This window comes from Equus asinus, chromosome 11, assembly GCF_041296235.1.
Source record: "Equus asinus isolate D_3611 breed Donkey chromosome 11, EquAss-T2T_v2, whole genome shotgun sequence".
Classification (NCBI taxonomy): Eukaryota; Metazoa; Chordata; class Mammalia; order Perissodactyla; family Equidae; genus Equus; species Equus asinus.
In genome coordinates this window covers 32,984,932-33,012,381 of record NC_091800.1, presented here as the reverse complement: position 1 = coordinate 33,012,381, position 27,450 = coordinate 32,984,932, and the positions used below count along the sequence as shown (strand labels likewise).

Sequence of the window (27,450 nt, the reverse complement as noted above, 5' to 3'; positions counted from 1 at the left end):
TATGATTCCATTCAGTATTCCATCCACAAACCTCCTAACATGAAAAACCTGAACATCAGTTAACTTTCAAAAGCATCTGAGGGTGCTTGGTGTAGAGTAAATGTTGAAATATTTGAATTAATGAAGACGATTTGAAATATTTTAGTCGTGGAAGTTTATTTACGATGTAAAAGTAACTAATCCTGAACCACGCAGATCACATTAACAGATTATTTCAAAACTCACTGTGCAATTAAAATTATAAAACAGTTTGGGGACGCACATAATAGCCGAAACTTCTGCTCTTGTTAATGGCACTGACCAGAAACCCATCCACAAGAGCCACTTTTTCCTCCTTCATTTGCTCCCAGAGGCCTAATAGACGAAACATTATAGCTCACCCCATTTTCTAATTTCAGCTTCCATTTAAGATAATGCTTTTGTTTCATTTACAGCTCACATGCTGCTGACACAGCTGCCCCTTCTTTGTAATAAACACAGGGCTTCTATATTTAAAAATACAGTGAAACTTTGTTAGAACATCCCCTCGCCAGGCTCCGGCCAATTTTCTCTCTTGCAAGCCCCACCTCCACCCCAGGATTTTCTATCAGCGCCGCTCAAAACGTTAGACCCTTTGGACAGTCAAATTTCTTCTTTAAAGACACTTCATCATAGTGATTTTTTTTCTCTACAGGAGGGGGAAAACATTAAACAAAAAAAAAAGAAAGAAAAAAAGGATTCCTTTTCCCAGAGGCCTTGCCAAGCAAAAGCACTCAAGCCGGTGGCTCTCGAGCCTGCGGGAGTTTGGGGGAGCTGCACCGGCGCCCTCGACGTCAGTCGGGATGACCTCGCAGGCCGGCCGCTGCGGGAGGCCCGGGTGGACACGCGGCCGCTCGGGCGGAGACGGCAGCCGCGCGTACTGGACAGCCTGCCCGCGGGCACCGGGACTCGCCGGCCGCCACGCCGCCGCGCGGGGACCTCCGGCCCGCCCTCGACGCGCGCCCCCTGGGAGGCTGCTTTGTGTCGGGAGCGGGTGGGGATTCCCGTAAACCCCGGGGGACGATGACGAGGGCGACGAGCCGGGCGCGGGCTCCCGGGCCCGAGGACAAGGGGGCAGACCCGCCAGCGTCACTTGGGACAGTCGCAAGGGGGCGGCCGAGGAGGGTGCGGGCCCGAGGCGGGCGCTGGGAGCAGATAAGGCGCGGCCCGAGTTAATCATCACCTCCCGAGCGCCTGGAAAAGGACTGCCCGGGGCCATAGGGCAGCCCCGGGGAAAGTGAAACTCCTTCCCGACGGCTCAGCCCCGCCAGCCCGAGGCGGGAGCACAGAGACCCCGAGCGCGCTCGCTGCTCCAGCCGGCCCCGCGCCGCCCTCGTGGCTCCCGGAGCCGCAGCCCAGGTCACGGCGCCGTTAACAACTACACTAAAGCTTGTTTTGCACAAACTCACCCGGAGACCAGGGCGGGAAGAGCCGAAGCCACTGGAAATAAAATGTTAGTCTCCCCGTGCCGGTTTATTAAAACGCTATGCCGTTCCCATACCGGGAGTCGAACCCGGGCCGCCTGGGTGAAAACCAGGAATCCTAACCGCTAGACCATATGGGAAGCGTTGCTAGAAGCACCGCGGTGACTCACCTGACAAGCGCCAGCGCCGACCGCTGCCTCGGCTCAACTCGTCGCCGCCACTCGGGCCGCTGCCGCCCGTGCCCACGCGCTCCCGAACGAGGGAACTAGCGCGCGGGCGTCGCGGGGACGGGGCGGGGCCGCTCCGCCGCCTCAGGAAAGTTCGGAGGCGAAGCCCAGCAACTCGTAGCCTCGAAACCAGCTGTTTTACTTTTTTTTTTTTTTTACTCCGCCAACGGCCCCCAACCTCCGGGTCCGGGTTGCTCCGCTGGTCAAAGTGCGTGCAGACTAGTTGGCAAAAGTTGAGGGCGGCGACGTCTCGGGGAACAGCTGTTTGCGTTCGGGGCGGAGGCGGCGCGCGAGCTCCCTGGCCACGAGCCAGCGAGCCTAGAAGAAGGGTGGAGGTTCTGGATCCCGGGGGTGAGGGAGAGAACAGGCGGGATGACGCGGGGACTTGAGACTTGAGGATCTGTCCTTCAGCTCAGGCCCCGTCGCGCTTTCGCCCCTTCTCGGTGACCTCAACCCCTTTATAGCGACCCCACCTCTCAGGAGCCGGGAGTACCGCCCCTGTAGGGGGAGGGGAGGGGAGGAGATTTCGCACGCGGATTGAGTCGTCTGGGCACCCGTAGTTGGGAACCGTGGAACACTGGTCCCGGAGCAGGAGGGAGGTGTCCGGGCTGAGAGGCTCGGGTGGGCTTCGCGGCGGGCAGCGTCTCGACTGTCTCCGGGTGAGGAACACGAGCCTGAGCCGGACCCAGGGGCGACGCGCCGAGCGGCGGGTCCAGTCATGTGAGTTGGGTCTCAGGCCCTGAACAAGGCGGTGTTGTTTCTCTGGGCGGCCTTTCCTCCCCGAGGCTCTCCCTCCACCACCGCCCCCTCCCCCGCCCCTCGGCTGGAGGCGTGCCGGGCGCGCTCTTAACTCGCTCGGGACCGGGCCCGGACCTGCAGGGCCGGTTTTCCGGGCGGGGTAGAAATGTTACCCCGCAGGGCACCCTGGGGGCCTGGAGCACGGGTTCTCGGAAGGCAGGCGAGCGGCCGGCTGAGCTTGGACGGCCACCCGCGAAGCGACGGAGTGCTGCCTCCACCTACGTGGTCTGGGGTCGCGGGCACCCTCCCTTTTCGTTTTTGCATCGCGTGAACCCTGGGGAATCGTGAGACTGTAGGGTTGGAGTGCGGCCACCGCTGCCGCCTCCGCCTGCCAGAGCGGCCAGCACTGGTTAGCGTAATCACCATTTTATTTTTTTTTTGGTCTTACGGGCTGAGAGGTCCCTGGGCTTTCCCAGCTCTCTCTTGCCCTGTGGCTCAAGCACAGATCGTATTAACTGATAGTCTCGGAGGAACCACTGCCGCCCACCGAGTCTTGTGCTTTGTCCTTTTGGTGGAAATAACGATTTAAAGCAAACTTTCCGAGTTTTTTCAGGCCACCGTTCCAGCACCCTCCCAAAATGCCAGACATGAATAAAAAGGATAATTAATCTTCTCTTAAGATGTTTCTTGTTTCTTCACACTGATGACAGTAGCAAATGAGAAATTTTTTTACGAAAAAGTCATTTTATTTAAGGGAGTTTTAAATCCGGTGCAGACTTTTTCTACTCTACTGGCAACAGAATTTCAGTGGACTGCTTCAGTCAGGTAAATAATAAAACAGGATGCTGTGTTGTAACAAGACAAGATTCAGTAGCAGGGGCTTATAGTATTTCTTTTTATTTGTTTTTCTGATAGTTTTTCAAACTCTAAGACGACTTGAAGCATGCAGAATTTTACCTTTTTAAATTGTAAATAAGCTTAGACTTGTTTTTCCCTTTTTCAGGGCAGACTACTGGAAGTCACAACCAAAGAAATTCTGTGATTACTGCAAGTGCTGGATAGCGGACAATAGGCCTGTATGATAATTACACTATTAGAGATTCTGATAACAGTGTATTCTTGTGAAGTGTTCCTTTCTCACCTAAACTCAGAATTTACAAAGCATTTTTATATACATTGCTCTTGATTTTTCAAAACATTGAAAGCTTTCTATTGCTTTTTCATTCCTTGTAGGAAAGCTCTGAGCCTTCTTTTTCATCAGCCTAGATTTGATTATATATTAAGCTAAATTATTTCTCTGGCCGTTCAGTCACATTCAGGACATGGACATTGAGTGGGTAATCTCATTCATGTTTATGAAATACCTATGTTATGATGATATTGTTTGTAATACTGTCAGATACAAAGTAAAAGTGGAAAGCCCTTAATAGGTAAACAGAAACATTATTGTCATTTTTCTTGTTTGCTTTCTGCTCTAGAGAGAATTATATTTGATGCAGAGCTTTATATCTGTAAATGCTTAAATTTGAAAAAACATTATCACCTCTGTTCAGAATATGGAAATAACAACTCTGATTAAGCAGATAATTACTGTATCTCTTACTCTAGATTCAGCTTTTAAACATAAAACAAAAAGCAGCTCCACTGAGTTTTTTTCCCTCCTTTCATGCATGTCATATTAAAATGTCCATAGTACATAAATGCTAGGGTATCATTTGAATATATATTCACATCATTTTTACTCATTGGAATTAGATGCTCAAAGGAATAGTAGCCCCATCCTTAACAATGTCTTCTTCTTTGGTAGACATTACAGTGGTCCTTCAGTATCTGTGGGGGATTGATTCCAGGACACCACACCCCAACCCCAATACCAGAATCCTGGGATGCTCAAGTCCCTTAATTGGCACTCCGTATTCCTCATCCTCAGATTCAGCCAACCATAGTGTTTGATGCAAAGTTGGTTGAATCCTCAGATGTGGACCCCGTGGATATGAGGGCTGACATTATTTACTATTGTCTACAAGAAGTTTGAGGATGTGTTTCTTTTGGGTTTTGTTTTGTTTTTTAGTCCTTTGTTGTTGTTTTTTTTGCTTGAGGAAGCTTAGCCCTGAGCTAACATCCATGCCAGTCCTCCTCTATTTTGTATGTGGGATGCCTCCACAGCATGGCTGATGAGTGGAGGAGGTCTGCGCCTGGGATCCGAACCCGCAAACGTGTGCCACCAAAGTGAAGCATGTGGAACCCCAACCACTCGGCCACTGGGCCAGCCCCCTGTTTTTTGGTCTTTTTGAACAGTTGCTAAAGTTCTTGACTGTCTTGTTTGACTTAGGCCATCCTTACAAATAAACGTCACAAATTTTCAGACCCACCCAAAACGCTGATAGTCTTTCTTTTTTGGAAGTACCCAAGCAGTTCACTGAGTTTTATGAGTTATCTAGAGTAAACCCTTCTGGGATAGTCTTTCTTCATCTCCTTGAATTGCTAATACACATTGATTTAACCTTTAATTAGAAACAAAATTAATTTATTTTTGAATGGGCCTTTAATATTCTTTGTGTGGTATAATCAACTTTAGGAAACCCAATATATGAAAAATAGAGGATGAATTTTATTTACAAAGTCACACTTTAAAGAGGAATTCACAGTAGTACTTTAGAATAGCTCAGCTAGTACATCGTATAAGATTTGGTTAACAAAATCTATTTTGCAGTTTACCAGAAATTTCTTATTGCATACAACCAGACATTTGTAATTTAGGGAGCACTTCTGACTATTTTAGATAGGTAAACAGTCACTCACCCACCTCTGTCCCCATCCATCCAGTTACTATCATTTCTCATAGTTATCACTTTTTTCCTTTTCTTGTTTATTCTTCCATTGTTTCTAACCTGTACATACAGATATAGGTTGTTATTCCAACATACGTAAGAGGTAGCATACTGTATACACTATCCTGCACCATAGGTTTTTTTTTTTTAATTGAGCAGTATATGCTGGAACTCTCTCCACATCAATATATAAGGAGCTTTGTTCTCTATTACAGCAGCCTAATTTTGATAGATGGTGCCAAATTGTCCTACATAGGAGTTTTATATTTTGTATCATTACCACATTGTATAAAGTATTTGTTTACAGTTTAGGAGGAATTTTTTAATGACCACTCTTCTCCCAGTTTGGAGGAATAAGGTTCAAAGGATCATTGTTTATTCTCTATGTCTCTTACCTAATGTGGCAAGTAGGGCAGTAGAAATTCTAGAGACGTCCTGGTTTTGACATTTTATGTTGAAAGGTGTTTCTTGAAGTTAAGATTTGTTTTCCACTCCTCTTTTGGCTTCATGTCTTGTTTGAGTCCTTGTTACAATTATATTCACTAGATTAGTCATCAAGAGTACCTTGTATTTTTCTCCGTTAACGTGGCCATCATAGTTTATTTTAAGCCCAAAGGAAACCTAGTCAGAGGGCATAATAACAAATAATGTCGGTCAGTTTCCTAGTGTCATTTCATAAAAAGGGACAATTTTCATTAAAATTATTTTTATCTTTTCTGCCAGTTGTTTTAGTTTCAATTTTATGTTCCATTCCCATATTTACTGTTACTTTACTGTGAACGTTATGATAATTATGTAGTTTTCCTTTGTATTTTCTCTCTTTTTCATTTTCAAGAGTGTTGAATTTCATGAAAGAGGAAAGAATCATAAGGAAAATGTGGCAAAGAGGATCAGTGAGGTAATTTAGTTAATTTCTTTCTTTGCCAATTTTTCTATGTAAATATCAGTACTTTATCTAGCCTTCACTTGTATGTGTCTCACATAGATTAAACAGAAGAGCCTGGATAAGGCAAAGGAAGAAGAAAAGGCATCAAAGGAGTTTGCTGCAATGGAGGCAGCTGCCCTGAAAGCATACCAAGAGGATTTGAAAAGGCTTGGCTTAGAGTCAGGTAAAAAAGCAGCCAGCATGTTTTAAAAGTAACATCAGAGTCATGCTAAGCGAGCTTTTATTGTTTCCATAAAGAGGTTATACACTCAGGGTATACTCTTTTTTGGGGGGGGCGGGAGGGGGACTTTTTTTTTATTGAGATAACATTGGTTTATAACATTATATAAATTTCAATATAGCCTACATTGTGTTCACCACCAAAAATCTAGTTTCTGTGTCACCTTGCAAATGTCCCCCTTTACCTCTTTTGCCCACTCCCCCAATCTCCCCTGGTAACCACTACTCTGTTCTGTGTGTCTGTGTGTTTATGGTCCACTTATGAGTGAAATCGTACTGTATTTGTCTTTCTTTATCTGACTTGTTTCACTTAGCATGATACCCTCAAGGTCAGGTATACTCTTAGGGCTTTTCCTATGCATCATAGCCCTATTTAGACTGTGGGACTTTGCTTATGCACTTTTGTGTTGCTTTTAAAACTTCATCTTTCAACACCTCCATTCACAGCAACCGTTCTGCCTTTATGATTACCTATTGCTGGGTCTGTCACTGATTCATTTCAGAGACACTTGAGTTTTTTAGGTATTCTAATTAATTGGCTAAAAGGAGCTATTCATTAAAAAATAGGCCTTGCATTATAACCATAGTTCACTTTATCCATATGGTCAAAACTATAAATCATGTTTATTTATATGGTTGAATTATAGTGAATTAGCCTTTTGTGGACAAATTAACTGACTGCTACTAGAAGGTAAATGATTTTTTCTTTTTTTTAATTTTTTTATTGAATATATTTGATATATAAATTGTGTAAACTTAAGATGTATAACATATTAGTTTGATACATTATATATTGTGATATGATTGCCATTGTAGCAATGTTTATCACATTACACAATTATAGTACAGTATTATTGCCTATATTCATTATATTGTGCATTAGATCTCTATGGCTTATATACAGCTCATTGCAAGTCTGTACCCTTAAACAACCTCAATCTTATCTCCTACCCTGCATCCCTTGGTATCCACCATTTTACTATTTTTTTTTATGAGTTGACTTTTTTAGATTTTACATATAAGTGAGATCATACACTACTTGTCTTTCTCTATCTGGCTTCTCTTTCTCACTTATCATAATGTGCTCAAGATCCATCCATGTTGTTGCAAATGTCAGGATATCCTCCTTTCTGATGGCTGAAAAATATGCCAGTGTGTGTGTATACCACTTTTTTTGGGGGAGGGGGAATACTGACCCTGAGCTAATATCTGTTGCCAATCTTCCTCTTTTTTGCTTGAGGAAGATTGTTGCTGAGCTGCTATCTGTGCCAATCTTCCTCTATTTTGTATGTGGGACACTGCCACATCATGGCTTGATTAGCAGTGCATAGGTCTGCACCCATGATCTGAACCTGTGAACCCTGGGCCACTGAAGCAGAGTTCGAGAATTTAACCACTTTGCCACCAGGCTGGCCCCTATGCCACATTTTTTTAGTCCATTCATCTGATGGTGGGCATTTAGGTTGTTTCCATATCTTGGCTATTGTGAGCAATGCTGCAGTAGACATAGGAATGCCAGATGAGTGGTGCCATGTCTGTGCCCAGGATCGGAACCCACAAAACCCCAGGCCGCCACAGCTTAACCATTCGGCCACAGGGCCAGCCCCCAGGATAGTATTTTTAAAGTTTGGTTACAGCTGTTGGGCATAGCTAGCCAATCCTTTGGAAAAAAGTAAAGCCATAAAAACTACCCATTTTTTCAAATACCTGATGGATCAGACTGGCTAACACGGGATTTGGTCATTCTTTTCAGTACTTATTGATCTAATGCAAAAAAATAATTGTATTTATTTGCATTTCTTTGAATATAAGTGAAAGTAAATGTCAATTTTCTGAATTACCTTTGTACTTTTTGCTCATTTTTCGGTTACAGTGTTGGATTTGTAAGGGATCTTTGTTGGAACATTAACTGGCAGTCATATTTGTTGTAAATATTTGCCATATGTCTTTCTTGTATATATATTTTTTTGTTTTTATTTTTGCCATACAGAATATTTGAATTTTTATGTAGTCAGATTTAACGTTATTTTACTTTGTGTCTTTTCATAAATGTCTTTGATTTGCAGTTTATAGTGGTGTAAAAACATGAGAGGGACCGTGTAGTGGGGAATAGCTTTACTTTTTTCCAATTAATTTATCGTTAGTCCAACATCATTTATTAAATTAACTCTTTTTCTTCTAATAAGAAACACCAGGAATCTGTAGTTGGGTCAGTGTCAGTACTGTTCTGTTTCAGTCATGTTTGCCTACTCCTGGTTCAGTTTCATACTACTGGGTTTTTTTTTTTACCATAGTTTTAGGATAAGTTTTAATATCTAGTAGGACTAGATTCTTCTTTCCGCTTCTTTTTTATAATTTTCTGGATATTCATGCATGTTTAGTTTTCCAAATGAGCTTTATAATAATGTGTCAGGTTCCCAAGAGAATCTTCTCAGGCTTTTGGTTGAATAACATTATTAATGTTTTATACCAGCAAAAAAAAAGAAAAAGGAAAAAGTTAGATTTGCTTCTTCGTCTTTCTCTCATTTTTTCTCTAGAAATTTCAGAGCCAAGCATATCACCAGTAACTAGCAGTATCCCACCCACCTCTGTATCAAATCAGCAGAAAGAAAAGAAGAAAAAGAAAAAAGACCCAGCAAAGGGCAGATGGGTAGAAGGCATAACCTCTGAGGGTTACCATTACTATTATGATCTTATCACAGGAGGTAAGTCATTTAGGCATAGACCTAGTAGACAATGATTACTGACAGTTTATTCTGTGTTAGGACTTTTAGTAAATATTGGAACATTTAAACAATGAAAAACATTTTTGCCACAATGGTAAAAAAAAAAAATTATGTGCCCTTTAAAAAGGTACCCTTCTCATAGTGACTTAATGTCATACTTAGATAAAGCCTTAATGGTGAGTTCCTTACAAATAAACTATAGTTTATATTTTCTCAATAAAACCTTCCAAAAGTGTGAACTATGAGTAAATAAAGCATTTTACATGGGAGTAAGGCATTTCAGATCCACTTCGCAAATTACAGGGTTTCTTGAAATCAGATATTCTGTGGAAGAGATTTTCTATCCAAAAGCAGACTGGGAACCAGTAACTGCTTTCTTTTTTGTGTAGCTGTCTTGATTGACCCAGCAAAGTACTCCCCCTCCTATTAATGTGTTGGATATCACTTTCTAATAAAATACACAATGGTATTTTTCAGTAAGAAAATCAAAAACATCTTTTTTTCTTCTAAAACTAAATGTATTTGAGATTTGTATTCCATATAAATTCTGAGATAAATGCATTTATTATATATTTATGTAGCATTTTACTCTCCAGAAACATAAAATGTAGTGTCATAAATAAACAGCTAAGTGTGATACAAGGAGGAATTTTGAAGTGCTGTAATGTGAGATATAATTAAGATTATATAGGAGCTCTGAATAGTGAAGAATTAATTGTGATTATGTGGATCTGAGAGATTATCACAGAAATTACTTTTGAGCTGATCTATAAGTTAGGATGAGCACGTCAGGAATGATGTCCTCTCACTCACCATTTGTATTCCTAGCACCTAACACAGTGCCTGGCATGATGCAGACACTCCATAGGTATTTTGATTGAAAAAGATTGCAGTAGCTCATCATGAGGGTACAGCAAGCATTCCAGACAGGTAGAATAATATGAATTTAAAAAGGTTTCAAAGTTTTGGAAATAGTCATCTGTTGGAGGTAAAACATAAGGTTCTTTGAAGATTTGATGACAGAAGAAAGAAGCTAGAAAAATAGATTGGGGCTCTGTCATGGAGGGCTGGGAGGATGATGGTGCCATTTACTGAGTTGTGAAATGCAGAAACAGAATAAGTTTAAGTGAGAAACTAAGGAATTCAATTTTAGATGTGTTAAGGTTGAGGTACGTATTGGCCATTCATGTGACAATTTTCAATAGCTAATTGATGATTAGAATCTGGAGTTAGGGAGATAAATTGAGTCTGGGAATGTAGATATGTTAACTTTTAGACGTACAACCATGCACCCCATAACAACATTTCGGTCAACAACAGACCACATGTACAACAGTGGTTCCCATAAGATTAGTACCATATAGTCTAGGTGTATAGTAGGCTGTACCATCTAGGTTTGTGTAAGTGCAGTCTGTGATGTTAGAACGACGACAAGGTCGCCTAACACCACGTTTCTCAGAACATATCCCTGTTGTTAAGTGACGCATGACTGTCTGAGATGACAGGGAGAAAGAAGAGAATGAGAAGTAAAAAGGGTGGATAGTACCTATATTAAAAGAATGGATAGAAGAAAAGCCAGGAAAAAAGTAACAAATGGTCAGGAAGGTAGAAAATGAGATCAGGGAGTTAATAGAGTTAATCGTGAAGAAAACCTTTGGCTACAAGTATTATTGCAATTATGACGATCTTTGGAATCATCAGTTTTGGACTACCTAGAAATGGTAACACTCACTCAGTATTTGCACTGAACTTTAAGCAAAGTGCATATTACAGTTCAGCAGGGAACCATAAATGATTGTATGGTAGGGATTATAAGTCTTGCTCAAATTTACCTAGAAACCATTTATTAATTGTCGTTTCTCCCTTCTCACGCCTATTGCTTGCTTCCTTTGTTCACCAGCCTACTTTATCCTTGTTCTCAGCAATACTTGTTGTTAATTCCTGCTTACTTCATCTTGTTCCTCTTCTGAGTCAGTCATTCCAGTTCTTACTCTCCCCTGCCCCAGGATGTCAAAAGGCCATCTCATTCCTTCAAAACTTATCCAGCCTGAATTCCGTAAAGTCTTTAAGAGAAGCCCTACCTGGCTCTACTAATTCCTGTGGAAGTACCATAACTTCTAATCCTTCCTCTGTTCTTTCTTCTTGCTTACAGAGCATTCACATGTATTTTTCTGCACAATATTCCTGGGATATATGTTGTTGCTCTTAATTTTTTAGTTATGCTTTTAACTATAGACCTGTCGTGTTTTGTACACATTGAATATCTTGTAAATTTTCACCAAATTAATTTTTTTGGAAAGTTTTGGTTTTTTTTTTTTTGAAGCAAAAAGGTTTTATAAATGCGATATATTTTGCTTTAAGCATCTCAGTGGGAGAAACCTGAAGGATTTCAAGGAAACTTAAAAAAGGTAACTGAAGCACACTAATAGTGTCTTTGCTTTATTCTTTAAAGTGATTGGCTTCTGGGGTTTTTGTAGAGTTTTGTTAAGCAAATTTACTTCCAAGTAAGCCCCCCCACACACATTTGGTTCCTTCCTATAATTCTTTTGCTAACAAAAGGCTGGGTGGAGGTAAAAGAGTAATGTCTACCCAAAAATTCCATGCAGGCCAAATGTTAGTTGGTTTGCATTCAGTTGCCATTCACATGTCCCTGTCCCCATCTGCAAAGAATTGTGCCTGGCTTCAGAGGTGAGACATTCTCTCCCTGAAAGCTGGCTCATGATTAACACAAACCAAGCTTCCTGGCCATGATCAGTATTATCACCCCTAACTCCCAGGTGTCAAGAGAAAAGGATAGGGTGGCTGATTCTGCCTTAGTTATCTAATATATAAGCACGTCATTATCTTCAGTTTTTGCTGTTTTTTTCCTCCCCTTAGACAACAGTGAAGACTGTTTGGGTAGAAGGTTTAAGTGAAGATGGTTATACCTATTATTACAATACAGAAACAGGAGGTAAGCATTACTTTTGATTACCTTAACTATCTAAAATTGTACCTGAAACTGCTTATTAGCCTTTGGATGAATCATCTGAACTAACAAATTTTAGTATAGTGATAAACATATTTGTATACCAAGCATGTGTTATTTTTTGTAATTTAAAAACATTAATACAATGGAAAAGCAAAAAGATTTTCATATATAATATACTGTGCTGCTCATTGTTCTCAGTTGATACTGTATTCACAAATTTTAAAATCATTTTTACTTTGTCTAACATTACTGATTTTTGTCACAATTATTTTAGAAATAGAATCATTACCTTGGAAGATATGTTAGAAATCACCTAATTCAAGTTGCCTTTTCCTTTTTTAAAAAACAAAACTGAAGCTATTTTAGCAGTGGCTGAGATTATCAAATTTTCACTTTGTTTTAGTTACATAAATATTTATGAAACACGCATAATTATTGTTACCTAGTTACTATTCAAGTTTTTCAAATTAAGATTTTATCTAATTTAATTTCATAAAACTGATCTTCAAGTACTTGGTTTCTACTGCAGTTAAATTTACCAGAATAGCTAAAATATTGGTGTAAGTTTGGGAGGGTTTTTTATTTTAAATTCCTACTGTCCAAAGCCCTCTACATAGTATTAAATCTTTTAGAGGGAAAAGGCCCTTGTAACCTCTAAGTAGATACCTAGCCTACCCAATGATATAATGCAATAGTTCTACCTTAGAAAAATTGTGGTACTGAACGTTTATAGAGATAAAATATAATGTAGTAGTATGATAGAGCTCTAGAGTTAGATCTGAGCTCAACACACAGCTTCTTCCCCTACCAGCTATATGATTGTGGGCAAGTCACTGAGCCTATAGTTGCTGTTAAGTAAAATAGAAATAATCATCGGTACTCTGTGGGGTCTATAAAGTTCCCAAAACAGTGCCTAATACATAGTGGATGCTTAATAAATTATTTATTGCTGCAAGTTCTTTTGTTAATTGTATGAAATATAGTTAAGGAAATAATGTTTTTTATTAGTGCTGGAAAGTAACCTATATTAATAAGGGACTATACATACTGATTTGCCCTCAACAGTTTTGGTTTGTGTCTGGACCAGTGTAATTATTAACAGAGCCCCTTCCACTCTTATAACTGTCCTAGTTGGACAATAATTTTTAGAATCCTGTTCCCTTTTGTTAAACTAAAAATAGAGAATAACTTCAAGATAATTAGAAATGCCTAATAAACCACCAGGTGGCAGTAGAGTTCACTCGAGTTTTTTCCCTCTAGTATAAAAATGACAAATTATATTCATTCAGATCTTCACAGTATGATTTCACTTTGTGAGGATCCCAGGAAATATTTGTGATAAAAAAATTCCAGGAAATCTGATGTGTGCTATCGCATTTCCTGAAATTGCTGTCAGGTAAATTGTGAGAGTCTTTAGAAAGTGGTGCCCAGTTCTTTAGTCTCTTTCCACTGGGGCTATAGTTTATACACCTAATCCAGATTGTTTGAAATTAATTTCTGAGAGATAAGAGAGCAAGAGCTTTGGGAACTCTTATTTATTGTCTTCTTGATCAAGGGGTGGTGTGAAATAGATGCAATGTTGTCATTTAATAATACATTGTCAGTGACGGAAAGCATTAGGAATTACTTCTGAATAGAATTGGTAACTAAATAACATGACTATTAAAATGTGTTAAATAGAATCCACATGGGAAAAACCTGATGATTTCATTCCACACTCTGGCGATCTGCTTTCTAGTAAGGTCAATGAAAAGTCACTTGGCACCCTAGAAGAGTCCAAATCATCAGATTCGCATAGTGATTCTGATGGGGAACAGAAAGCAGAAAAAGCAGAGGTCTCTACAGAAACACAAAAGCCAAAGATAAAGTTTAAGGTAGGTTCTTGATTTATTTTTTACAAAAGTTTATCAGTTTATAAAAAGCTCTACAGATGTCTTCACTTTTATGGTAGAAGATAGAAATAAAGCCAAGACACATATTTTGGCAACTGGATAAATGGCTATAGCATTTATTAACATCTATTTGGTAGCAAGACAGATCATTTTTAGACTCTTAAGTTTGAGATGCCTCTGTAACATTCAGAGAGCTGTCCGAACATGCCATGTCTGAATATCTAGGCTAGAAATGCTAATTTGAGTATCCTCAGCATACTGGTAGTAACTTAAATCTCAGAATGGATGAAGCAACCTAGGAAAATGACCTTGGGGAACATTAAACATTTAAGTGGCAGGCAGAGAAAGAGGAGCCCACAAGGTAGAATGAGGAAAGAGTGGTTAGAAAGGTATGCAGAGAAGTAGAAGAATTCAGTATTCCAGAAGCCAAAGGAGTAGAGAGCATCAAGGATTAATTAGGTCTAGAAAAAGAAAAATGTCCACTGAATTTTGCTGGAAGAAAGACCTTGATGCCCTTCTAGTGATTTCACCAGAGTTTTAGATAGCAGAACTCAAATTACAGAGGGATGGAAAGTAGTTCACAATGTATATGTGGTTTGGATATGAAATGAAAAGTAGAAATTAGATGATATGATGGTGGCTGTGTATTGACTCTTAATTATGAGAGATTTGTGGTGGTGGTGTTTTCCTTGAGAGGGACTCCAAAGGAGGTAGATAGGGAATACCAAAAATGGTAGAGGATTGGTTGGTCTTGAACAAGGAATAAGCTCATTTTTTGTATGAAGGTAAAGTTTTCATTTTCTAAAAGAAGGTATGACTGTGGATGAGTTGGTATCAGGGAGGAAATTGAAAGAGTCATCCCTTTTAACCTCAATTTATTCGTTAATAAAGAAATCAAGATTGCTTGCTAAAGAGCTTGGGGACCTTGACAACATTAATAAATTGAAATAGTCACTAAACTGGGTGGGAGAGGAAATGAACCAAGTAAGAGGATTGCCAGGTGGGTGCTGAATGCCTAGCCATGGCAGGAAAGTAAAAACACACTTTTATAGTATTACTAGTCCTCCTGCTTTTGTCACCTCTCCAGGAACACTCAGGACCCCAGGTGCCAAAGCAAAGAAGACATGTAGCATTGATCCATGGTTGAGATTACTGGCCTGAGAGGTGAAGGATAATCAAGGATGCTGGAGAAGAGGGTACTTCCAGGCCACATCTAGGATCTTGTCATTGCCTGGAATTTCTCTACCTACCTCATAAATCTTGGTGGAACTTAGGGTGAGGGATGTATTCAGTTTGTAGAGAAGCAGCAGCAAAACCCTTGTTGAGGTAGCCATCTCACCATGTTCATAGCCAAATTTAGGTAACCCAGCATCCAACTTGGGACAGATACTTTTTTTTTTTTTTTTTTTTTTTTGGGACAGATACTTTTTAATTTCAAGCAAACAAAATATTACAAAATACAAATAAACAAGGGCAAACTACCTATAATGCTGTCGCTTCCCAGAAAAATCACTATAATATGTTGGTGTTTATTGGTCTATAATTTTTTTCTAAATTCAGACATGTACGTTATTTTAAACAAAATATGGAGTGATACTGTAATAAAGTTTTATTATTTTTCAATTGAATCTATCACAAAGACTTCAGTAAGTCTTCATCTACCAAAATGTTGGATAGATAGTATTCCATGGTATGAATATACCATTATTTATTCAGCCCTCTGTTGCTGAATATTTGTTTTTAATAACCACTAAGGAGAAGAAATAACTGGAGACACAGTACTAAACAGTGTTAAAGTCTCCACTGAAATTGGATATTGTAAATTTTGAAGTCAACACTTGACAGACCAGTGATTGGTTAGGTCTGTGTTGGAGGTTTTTAGGTCCTATGCAATAGGCTGGTGTAGGGACAAAGGTATTTAAGGGTGCTGGCAAAAGAATGTTTATAAGGTGATTCCCTGTGGGGTTGGGGCTCTGTAATGAAGGATGTAAAGTTTAGATGAGATCAACAAACTCAGACACTAGGAGAAGTTAAGGTATTAAAGATAGTAATGAGGTCAGACAGGAGGTATAGTAGAAGAAAGGGAGTGAGGAAGCCAAAAGAATAACTTTCTGTTGTCAGAGAGTGGGCTTTTGCAGTTTAAAATTTCACAAGTGGGGCATTGTCAAGTGACAACCTAGTTCACGTTAAAAGGAATGTAGATGTGAGGATTTAATTTTTGAATACTACTTATGCCCCAGGTGCTATATATGAGGAAAAATATATAACACTAGGTGGCTGCAATGTAGTGAAAGCCAAAGTCATTGGTTTTGAGGCTCACAAAACTGAGGATAGGGAATCTTTAAGTTGTAGGATAACAAGAGTTTGAATAGAGAGAACATGATGCCAGAGTTGCCAGTATCATCAGTGAATATGGAGTAGTCACCAGAGGTCATTAGATCATGTAAAGAATGGAAGAGAACTGTATAGAAGGTGGTAGGAGCCTCAGAGGAGGAAGCATTTATCGCATGAGGATCAAAGCATAAATTATCATGACCTCAGTAAAAATGTTTTATTAAAAAAGTCATGGCCTGGAAGCAGTCAAGATCGCTAAAAGAAAGCAGACCCTGCCTCCTAGTCCTATGATATCAGTAGCATGAGGGAATGAGTTAATATCCATCCAAAGAATTGCCACCCATGGCTGCCACCCATGGCTGTGTAGTTTGCAAAGGAGCTGAAATCTAGAGCATAGTCTCCTTGCTAAACTAGGTCACAGGGCTTTGTTATCCCAGATTAAGGGGTGCCATGAAAGTACCAGCGCTAGCCAGGGGCTCCCGTGGGAACTGCTGCTTCCTCAAGGGTGTCTTTTTCTAATTTCACATAGTTACCCGTTGTATATTCTAGTGAGGCTCTGACAGTGTCTTCAATGTGAAGACAGATTTCAGTTAAGACTAATAGGGCGAGGGGCCAGCCCCATGGCCGAGTGGTTGAGTTCACACACTCTGCTTCAGCGGCCCAGGGTTTCGCCAGTTCGGATCCTGGGCATGGACATGGCAATGCTCATCAGGCCATGCTGAGGTGGGATCCCACATGCCACAACTAGAAGGACCCACAACTAAAAATACACAACTATGTACCGGGGGGCTTTGGGGAGAAAAAGGAAAAATAAAATCTTTAAAAATAAAAAAGGACTAATAGGGCAAGAGAGTTCTTTAAGTAGATAATGAGTGTAGAAGGGTCTAAAAACGTGGCATTAAATGCCAAAGGGGCAGACAGTAAAGGGAGGTCACTGTTGGATGTGTAAGTAAGGAGAGAAAGCAGAAAAGTGGAGAAGAGAGGATAAAAAAAGACCAATTGTAGAACATTAATAGGATCACGTTATATTATTTTAAAAAGCAGGCTTGGCCATGGTGTGTTAACATTTTAGACTTGATGAAAAACCTAATGAACCATTAAATTTCTTTTATGTACATTTGTTGTGTTATGTGCAAATTTAAACTACGAGGGTTAATGTATTACTATTTATTAATCAATAACAAGACTACGTTGAAGCAATTTGTTTTTGTCCTCATAGTTTTGCTTGAAGTGTGTTATTTCTTGACTTTGACATTTCAGGAAAAAAATAAAAACAATGATAAAGGAACTGAACCAGAAACACAGAAAGAAAAAAATACCCAGGAGCAGAATTCATCAGGTCCAAATGCAGAAAAACCCAAAACTCATAAAAAATCAAACCCATATGGAGAATGGCAAGAAATTAAACAAGAAGTTGAGTCTCAGTAAGTACCTGAAACTTAATCCCACTGTCATTAGAAATACTTTCCATCCCAGTACTTCCATGAATTGCAGTAACTAATTTCAAGGATAAGGGGTTCATTAAAAATATAGCTCATTTCTTTTATTTCTAGAGTGGTTTTATTTTTTCTAATTAAGTATTTTAAAATAGAAGCTAATGGTTATTTTAAAAAATAAGCTAATGATTGTTTTAATTCCTACCAAACCATGACCACGCACTGACCATGCATTCACACACTGACTCACACTGTGTACACATGAGCATTCTCACACTCACCATCATTATTCTATCAGAGAAACAAATATCTGCATATTCAATTTTATTATTGTGTAGTTCAGGTTGTGTTTATGTTACTTAGTGAAATACTAGGAAATATGTATTTAATGCACCATGATAAGCATATTGACTCTTTGTGTATATTGAAGTCGCAGAAATAATAGACTGCATGACTTCAGCCACTAAGTGATTTAAGTGACCTAAAGCAGGACAATGGTCCTACTCCACAAACATCTCCTCTACTTCAGAGTTGAGAGCTCTTAAAATTTATTTTGAGTATTTTGTTTTCCTTGTGATAAGTATACTGTACAGCCATTCTTGTTAAATTTTAACCTAGTCAGCCAGTTTAATATGTGATGGATTGTGTGTGACTTTCTAAGTAAATTAGCCTAATTTCTTAAGGGGTTTTTCCCCTAAAAATAAACAGTATATATTATTATAGGAAATTTTTGAAAATGAAGAAAAGCATATGAATAATTCATTGAGCTACCCAGAAATGATACTAACATTCTGAAATATTTTCCTCAGTTATCTTTTTCCCTATTTAGCATTATTAATATTTTATATTTTGTTAAAATGTTATAAATGTTATTTTTAATTGCTGTATAATATGTAATCATTTATATGTGCCTTGATTTTCCTCAGCCATTCTCTTTCTGTTGGACATTTAGGTTATTTCCACACTTTTTGTTTTTATAACAAACTCTATTATATGGATATATTATTCTCTGCACATTTCTGACTATTCCTAGAAATGGAATACCTGTTTAAAGGTTATGAAATTTTGAAAATCTTGATACACAGTGTCCAGTTACTTTCCAGAAAGAGCCTACCAATTTATATTCCATCAGCGGTTTTGGAAAGTTCCTGTGCCATTGAACCCTCTCAGCATTAATTATTCCTGAGCTTTTAAATATTTCCTAGTTTGACAAAAAATATCTCATTTTAATTTTCTTTTCTTTGATTTACTGGTGAGGTTAAAATTTTTTTCATATACTTAGTGTTTTGTATTTACTCTTCTGTGAATTGTCGTTCATAGTCTTTGCACTTTTTCCTATTAAGGTAATTGTCTTCCTTATATAGTACAGATCCTAACCATTTATTAGTAGTAGTAATGGTGGATTTTCCACATTTGTAGTTTGACTTTCAATTGTGCTTATAATGGTTTTAGATGTGTAGAGTTTTGTAATGTTTAACTAGTCTCATCTCTTACTTTTCCTTGTGATCTGTTTTATTGATGATATCATTTTCTATCCAAAAGTCAAATATATACTTGTATTTCCTTCTGGTTTGTCTAGTCTTACTTTGTTTTCATGTAATTTAATCCATCCCTAATTATTTTGATGCACCATATGAGATGAGATTCTAAATTAATTTTTTATCCTACCTGGCCAAGCCATATTACCAGTACCTTTCTTTCTCATTTTTAGGTATTGTTCTTTCCCCCATTTTTAAGTGACACTGTCTTTTTTATCTGGTGTGTAATTCTCAAGTTTACCAGTTTGTTTCTGGCTACCTATTCTGTTCTGTTGTTCTATTTGTGCTTGTGAAGTACAATAAAGATTTAACTACTGTGATTTAATTATATACTTTTTATGGTATGCTGTGATATCCAGCGGTGTATCCATATATTATTTTTCTTTTTCAAAATTTTCTGAAGCAGTTCCTTCCCATTTTTTCCGCCCAGGTAAATTAAATCATTTTGCTGGTGTTCAACAGGTATAATATAATTTTAATCAAAATGATTGAAATTAATTTTACTTGTTGAATTTGGCAAAAATTCACATTTTCAGTATTTCTTATTTTCATCCAAAAATGTTATATGTCTCTCTTTTTACTCAAGTTGTCTTGTATCCTCTACAGTTTTTGTAGCTGCCTCTGTGCAAGTCTCACACTTGCAGTTCTTGAGTATAAGCTAGCTTGAGTGCAGCCACTTAGTCTAGTTGGTTCACTTCTGTAACCCCAGAACTAAAAACAGTGCCTGGCACATATTAGGTGCTTAGTATTTATTAGGTACATGAATAAATTTTTACATATTTTGCTTTTTTTTAATTGTGGATTTCATACACTTTTTCTATTATTTCTTTAGCCAGTAATTATGGTGTGAAAAAGCCTATGTGTCCAGTTGTGTTGCTGAATTAATTTATTACTTATAAGACTTACTCTTTTGAGTCTTGAGTTTTCCATGTAGACACTTGTCTGCAAATACTGTGATTTTTTTTTCTGTGGACTTTACCTCCTATTTATTTCATGTCCTATTTATTTTAGTTAGATTTTCAAACATGGTGTTATATAATAATGATGAGAATGGGCATTTGTGTTTTGTTGCTGAATTCAGTGGAAAAGTCTCTAAAATTTATATTGAAGATGATATTGACTGTTGGCTTAAGATAGATAATCTTTATTATGTTAAGGAAGTGTGCTTTAGATTCTTCAAGGATTGTTATGAGAAATAGATTTTGGTAAATTTCAATAGTCATAGCTTTGATGTGGAAAGCAAGTTGGGAAATGGTGGTCTGTAGTTTAGTTTTTGTTTGTTACATGTGATATCTTTATTAGATTTTGGTATCCAACTTAATGCTAAATAAAATTAATTCGGTAGCATTTAACGTTTTTTAACGTTCTATAATAGTTAATAGTTTCTCTGAGATTAGAAAGTTTGAAAGAAATCACTAGTAAAATCTTCTGGTCTAGGTGGAGGTAATTTTTGGTAACTGTTAGTCTCTTGGTTACTATCTATGTGACTTTGAGCAAGTTGCCTAATCTACCTGAGGCTCAGCTTCTTCATCTTTGTAAAATGGGATGACAATAGTTTCTACCTAATTTCTGATTTTTTTTGTGGGGAATAAATTAGAAAAAACAAATTAACACGTTTAGCACCATGTATGCACTTGGTACCTAGAACACCTCAGCACTGGTGTTATTACATGCTGCAGCTGCTGTCCTTGGGGTAAGGAGTGAGGTGGTCACTTTAGTTACTTATTCTGGAGTACTAGTCAGTTTCAGTAATTTATATTTTTCCCAAAAAATCTTTTATTTCATCAAGAGTTTAAAATTTTAAACATTTGGTAATACATTAACCTTTCTGTATATTTATATTTTTCAAATGTTAAATCCTTTTTAAATTTTTATATTTTTTCCCTCTTATGTAATATTTGCTAAAGAATTTTTTTCCAGCTTGAGATATAATTGACATATAATATTGTAAGTTTAAGGTGTACAGTGTATTGATTTGAACAATTATAAATTGCAAAATGATTACCCCTATAGCTTTAGCTAATACCTCCATCATGTCACATAATTACCATTTTGTGTGCGTGTGTGTGGTTAGAACATTTAAGATCTAGTCTCTTACCAGTTTGAAGTATATAATATAGTATTGTTAAATATAATCACCATGCTGTACGTTAGATCACCAAAACTGTTATTCTTATAATTGGAAGTTTGTACCCTTTGACCAGTGTCCCCATTTCCCCCAGCACTCAGACCCTGGTAACCACCACTATGCACTCTTTCTGTGAGTTTGGATTTTTTTGATTTGACATATAAAAGATATATTTGTCTTTCTCTGTCTCATTTATTTCAGTTAGCATAATGCCCTCAAGATCAATCCATGTTGTTGCAAATGGCAGCTTTCTGTCGTTCTCATGGTTAAATAATAATTCATTGTATATATATATACCACATCTTCTTTATCCATTCATCTGTTGATGGACAATTGGGTTATTCCATATCTGGACTATTGTGAACAATGCTGCAATGATTGTGGGAGTGCACTTATTGCTTCAGGATCCCATTTTCATATCCTTTGGATATATATCCAGAAGTAGGATTGTTGAACCATATGGTAGTTCTATTTTTAATATTCGAGGAACCTCCATACTGTTTCCCCTAGCGGCTATACCAATTTACATTCCCACCAACAGTGCTGAAGCTTTTCTCCACATCCTTGTCAACACTTGTTATCTCTTATCTTTTTGCATCCTAACAGGTGTGAGGTGATAACTCATTGTGGTTTTGATTTGCATTTCCCTGATGATTAGTGATGTCAAGCACCTTTTCATGTACCTGTTGGCCATTTGTGTGTCTTATTTGGAAAAAAGTCTATTCAGTTCCTCTGCCCATTTTTTTAATTGTATTTTTTGGATTTTGCTGTTGAGTTGTATGAGTTCTTTATGTATTTTGGATAGTAACCCCTTATCAGATAGATGATTTAGAGATGCTTTCTCCCATTTTGTAGGTTGCCTTTTCATTTTGTTGATTATTTCTTTTGCTGGCCAGAAACTTTTTAGTTTGATGTAGTCCCACTTGTTGATTTTTGCTTTTGTTGACCATGCTTTTGGTATCATATCCAAAAAATAATTGCCGAGACCAATGTCAGGGAGCTTCTTCCCTGTTTTCTTCTAGTTTTATGGGTTTATTTCTTATATTTAAGTCTGTAATCAATTTTCAGTTAATTGTGGTGGTGGTGTAAGATAGGGGTGCAATAGCATTCTTCTGCATGTCGTTATCCACTTCTAACAGCAGTTATTGAAGAGATTATGCATTCTCTATTGAATATTCTTGGCTCTTTTGTCAAATTTTAGTTGACCCTCTATGTGAAGATTTATTTCTTGAGATCTTGATTCTTTCCCATTCGTCTCTGTGTCCATTTTTTGTGCGAGTATCATACTGTTTTGATTATTATAGTTTTGTAGGCTAGTTTGAAATCAGAAAGTGTGATGCTTCCAGCTTTGTTCTTCTTTCTCAGGATTGTTTTGGCTATTTGGCATCTTTTGTGGCTCCATACAAATTAGAGGATTGTTTTTTCTTTTTCTGTGAAAAATGCCATTGGAATTTTGATTGGGATAGCATTGAATCTATAGATGGCTTTGAGTAGTGTGGACATTTTAACAATATTAATTCATCTAATCCACAAATGCAGGATATCTTTCCGTTTGTTGTCTTCTTCAATTTCTTTCATCATTGTCTTGTAGTTTTCAGTGTATATACCTTTCACCTCCTTAGTTAAATTTATCACTAAGTATTTTATTGTTTATGATGCTATTATTAATGGGATTGTTTTCTTTCTTTTTCAGATTTTCTACTGTTAGTTTATACAAACACAACTGATTTCCTTGTGTTGATTTTGTGTCATGATACCTTACTAAATTCGTTGATTAGTTCTAATGTTTTTGATGGAGTCTTTGGGGTTTTCGATATATAAGATCATATCATCTGCAAACAGATAGTTTTACTTCTTCCCTTCCAATTTGGATGCCTTTTTTTTTCCCCTTGCCTGATTGCTCTGGCTAGGACTTCCAGTACTGTGTTAAATAGAAGTGGTGAGATTGGGTACCCTTGTCTTGTTCCTGATCTTAGAGGAAAAGCTTTCAATCTTTCACCAGTGAGTATGATGTTGGCTGTGGGTTTGTCATATATGACCTTTGTGATGTTGAGATATTTCCTTCTATACCCAATTTATTGAGTGTTTTTTAATCATGAAAGGATGTTGTATTTTGTCAAATGGTTTTTCTGCATCTGTTGACATGATAATGTGATTTTTATCTTTCATTCCATTAATGTGGTATATCACAGTTGATTGCGAATGTTGAACCATCCTTGCATCCCAAGCATAAATCCACTTGGTCATGGTGTATGATTCTTTTAATGTGCAATTGAATTCAATTTGCTAATATTTTGTTGAGAATTTTTGTTATCTATATTCCTCAGGGATATTGGTCTGTAGTGGGTTTTTTTTCTTGTAGTATCCTTATCTGGCTTTGTTACCAGGGAAATCCTGGCCTCCTGTAATGAGTTTGGGAATGATCCCTTCTCTTCAGTTTTTTGAGAGAGTTTGAGGGGAATTAGTGTTAATTCTTCTTTAAGTGTTTGGTAGAATTCACCAGTGAAACCATCTGGTCTGGGCTTTTTTGTGTTGGGACGTTTTTGATTACTGGTTCAATATCCTTACTTGTTATTGGTCTGTTCAGATTTTGTGTTTCATCATGATTCAGTCTTGATAGGTTGTATGTTTCTAGGAATGTATCCACTTATTATTGGATTTTCTCTTTGTTCACTTCTACTTTATTTTTATAATTTTCTTTTCCTAAGTGTTTTTAAGTTTCTTTGTTTTTCTTCTTTCTTCAGATGAACACTTAGACTGTTGACAAGAGGTGAGGAAGGGGTCCATTCTTAATGAAAATAGTTTAAGCTATTTTGTGTCTAAATATAGTTCTGCTCATATAGTGCATAAACTTTGAATGAAGGTTCTTTGATTTCATTGTTTTTGGAACAGTTCAATATTGTGTTTTTGGTTACTTTTTGACTTGGTGGTTTTCCAGAGAGTGTTTAATTTAAATCTTCACAGGGGTGGGAGTTTTTTTTGGGTTTTTTCTGCCTTTATTACACTGTGTTCAGATATTACGACCTTTATAGTTTTTGCATTTTGAATTTGGAAATGATCATGATTTTTGTGGAAATGCTTATATAATTATTTTTTGTAACTGTTCCGAAGTTATTTGAAAAGAAGGCACATTGTCTGTAATATAGTTTACCTGCAGGCCCTTGCCTTTTCCTTCAAATACGAACTTCTTTTCTCCTCTGATTATGTCTCCAGGATGTGTCCTAGTACACTGCCACTTCTGTTAACCTCCGCTTAGGAACTTCCTGGGATTATGATTTCAAAAATGGAACCCTTCTCTGTTTTATCTCTCCAGTAATCCCACTTAATAGTATGGCTTGATCACTTTATCAAAATACAACACAAAGCACCAAGATTCAGTGAAATAAATGAGTTTAACATCAAATTTTCTTGGACACAAATTCATTTGTCCAGCGACCAAACCCTGCGACTCTTCATTACTCAAATCCTTCTCTGTTTGATTAATGGAATTTCTTAGTTTCACCTGGAAACAGAGTGGTCTAGAGGAAAGAATATAGATTTTAGGTCAGACAGGCCTGGGTTTTAATTCACACTCTGCTACTCACATAACAGTTTGGGTGACCAAATTATTAACCTCTCTTTAAGTTTCAGTTTCCTCTCCTGTAAAAAATAAAAATAAAAAACTAAGAATGAATACCCCATCAACAGCAGGGGCTACTAGCCTTCTTAGAAAGCACCATTGTTGATAGTCCAAGGGAAAATAGGGAAGTAGAAAAAGCAAGCAAAAATAGCATTTAATATATATTTTTGTTTTGAAAGGCATCTGTTTTCAAAACAAATCAGATTTAAGACCTATTCCAGTGAGAATCCCTATTTCCTGCATCCCCTCATTAGAGTTTGAGGAAGTGTTAGATAGCATCGTGATCTACTAAGATAGCTTCTTTCTTAAGTTTTGTATTATGCAGAATAGGGGTTTTTTTTAGTTGTAAACTAGCCATTACTGGTTTGAAATTTTATCTTTTTATTTATATTCTCCTTTTGTTCTTTGCACTGTTAGCAAATTTTATAACCATTCTTACGTTTAAAAAAAATTACTAAAATGCCTAGAGACCTGTTTTTTTAAACCTGTGTTTTTATCCAGGTATGTATAGGATGGGACATAAAAGATCTCTCAATACTATCACCATTGGCCTTTCTACATAATCATTATGAGAGGGAAGCAAATTTGTTCTTGTGTACTTTTAAGATAATTGAACCAAATAGCATTAATTAAATTTTAAGTCTTAGCAAACACATCTCTAAATTGCACACATTATCTCTAAATTGCAGTTATCAAGAACCATAGTTGATGGGACATCACTATTCTTGCCTTGCTGGTTTTGTTTGAGAAGTATATATAATCCATTCCAGTGCTCTTTTAATTTGCAAATCATGGAAATTCTGGTGTGTTTAGGGGTGTAGTGGCCTCAAGCCTAGCTGGAACTTTGGGGCTTGAATAAAATCATCGGGCCATTATGTCCGTCTCTGACTTTTGTCTCTGCTTTCCTCTCCTTTCTCAAGGAGGCTTTCCCCACCTGGTGGCAAAGCTTTAGGCTGATATCATACTTACAGTTAGAGATCCCAGCAAAAAGAGGGTGCTCCTTTACCAGTTCCAAAACTGGTCTTGCTTAATTTTCAATCCCAAACCTTGTTCCCATTCCTGAGCTAACCATTATGAATTCTGAGTGGACATGAACTGAACTCAAAACTCACGGACAGAGAAGGGAGAAGAGGTGGTTCCCAAAAGGGAAAAAAAATAAAAGTTCTAGTGCCAAAAAAAGACATTAGAAGAGCAAAAATAAAATTAGAAGAGATTTCTACTCCAAGTGCTTTGTGCATCATCTGGCACATAGTAGATATTTGGTATAGCTATTACTATATAAGGACTACTACTCTAGATTTACCATAGCCTTCCAAACTTCTCCTGACCTCCACCAAAGGTTTTCTCTGTTTCCCAGAATCAAACTGAATGACTCCATCACCTGTGTTGTTCTCGGGATTGAGGAGTGTAGGTCTGCACTAATCTTCCCTCTTCTTAGATGGGGTTTCTCAACTCTTGATATCTGGGACTTCTAACATTTAAACCATTCCTTTACTTTTTATTCCCTTTTCTCTCCTTTCATCACTCTTCTTTCATGCTAACCAGGTAATCTTTTGGTTTAAATGATAGAAACTTGAGTTACCTTAAATAAAAAAGAAGTTATTTCTCCGAAGATTCCCAGGAAGGTTCTACTTAGCAAGCTGTGGGAGGGGCAGGAATTGGGTTGGGCCTCAGGAAATAGTGGAATCAAGCCTGAAATGTTGGCAGGAGTCTCCATCTCCCATCCCTCTTTTTCTCTGCATGCCGGCTTTATCTCTGCAGAACTCTTTTCTCTATATGGGAGGATATGTGGTTCCCAACAGATTTTATACTCTTAGCTACTAGAGAGTTAAACATAATGGTTTAACTCTTTCTGGTCCATGTTTAAGAAGCTCATGGGTGGGACTGATGGGTGTGGTGTGACTTACTTGCTCTTTCATGGTCCAGTTGAGTATGTAGAGGGTAGGGTACTGTGATAGGCTCATGTTAATCAGGTACTGATCTCTGGATTAGTCAACTGATTATTTCTACTAACCGTGTGGATGGTTGAAGGACTAGTTCCTAGAAAAGAAGTGCTAGGCAAAGAGCCACATGGAGTCTGCTGCACTAGGACATTGAGATTCCATGGTTTTCATCTTGTGCTGTGTAGGCCGCCAGAGTCCTTGTCAGTCTACAGCAAAATCAGTTTCCGTAAATACCTCTCCCATATCCACCCATGTAACTTGTACTGCTGATCATATATAAGCACAAGCGTTTCCTTAGATGATATATACCTTTTGTGCAACAGGAATAAAATAATAGATTTTCCTGACATATGTCCACCTAAATAAGTACTCAGTATCTTAACTACTAGTATAAAATGAGTGCTTTAAAATGGTTTCCTATTCCAAAATAACCAACTTCTATCTTCTCACTATTATTATC

The 27,450-nt window shown here is 37.9% G+C and overlaps 2 protein-coding genes and 1 non-coding gene across 6 annotated transcripts in view; 1 reads left to right on the top strand and 2 right to left on the bottom strand.

Moving 5' to 3' along the window:
- ELF1 (E74 like ETS transcription factor 1) overlaps positions 1-1,752 on the bottom strand; it is a 108,179-nt gene extending 106,427 nt beyond the window's left edge. For 2 of the 3 annotated variants that reach the window (XM_014854849.3, XM_070480862.1), the window contains exon 1: positions 1,613-1,752. The gene's annotated coding sequence lies outside the window, so the exon portion shown is untranslated. Of the gene's footprint in view, positions 1-1,427; positions 1,529-1,612 lie in introns of those variants that run through there. The other variant, XM_070480861.1, reaches the window with a different exon arrangement.
- TRNAE-UUC (transfer RNA glutamic acid (anticodon UUC)) lies at positions 1,511-1,582 on the bottom strand. The gene has a single exon. It is a non-coding gene; the product is annotated as a tRNA-Glu (tRNA).
- Positions 1,753-2,255: 503 nt separating the features above from the next.
- WBP4 (WW domain binding protein 4) overlaps positions 2,256-27,450 on the top strand; it is a 28,059-nt gene continuing 2,864 nt past the window's right edge. The window contains exons 1-9 of one of the 2 annotated variants that reach the window (XM_014854854.3): positions 2,256-2,389; positions 3,411-3,483; positions 6,074-6,136; positions 6,224-6,347; positions 8,941-9,108; positions 11,491-11,537; positions 12,007-12,082; positions 13,781-13,974; positions 17,587-17,750. In XM_014854854.3, the coding sequence (XP_014710340.1) occupies positions 2,388-2,389; positions 3,411-3,483; positions 6,074-6,136; positions 6,224-6,347; positions 8,941-9,108; positions 11,491-11,537; positions 12,007-12,082; positions 13,781-13,974; positions 17,587-17,750 (911 nt within the window). In that variant the 5' untranslated portion in view covers positions 2,256-2,387. Of the gene's footprint in view, positions 3,233-3,410; positions 3,484-6,073; positions 6,137-6,223; positions 6,348-8,940; positions 9,109-11,490; positions 11,538-12,006; positions 12,083-13,780; positions 13,975-17,586; positions 17,751-27,450 lie in introns of both variants that reach the window. The other variant, XM_014854853.3, reaches the window with a different exon arrangement.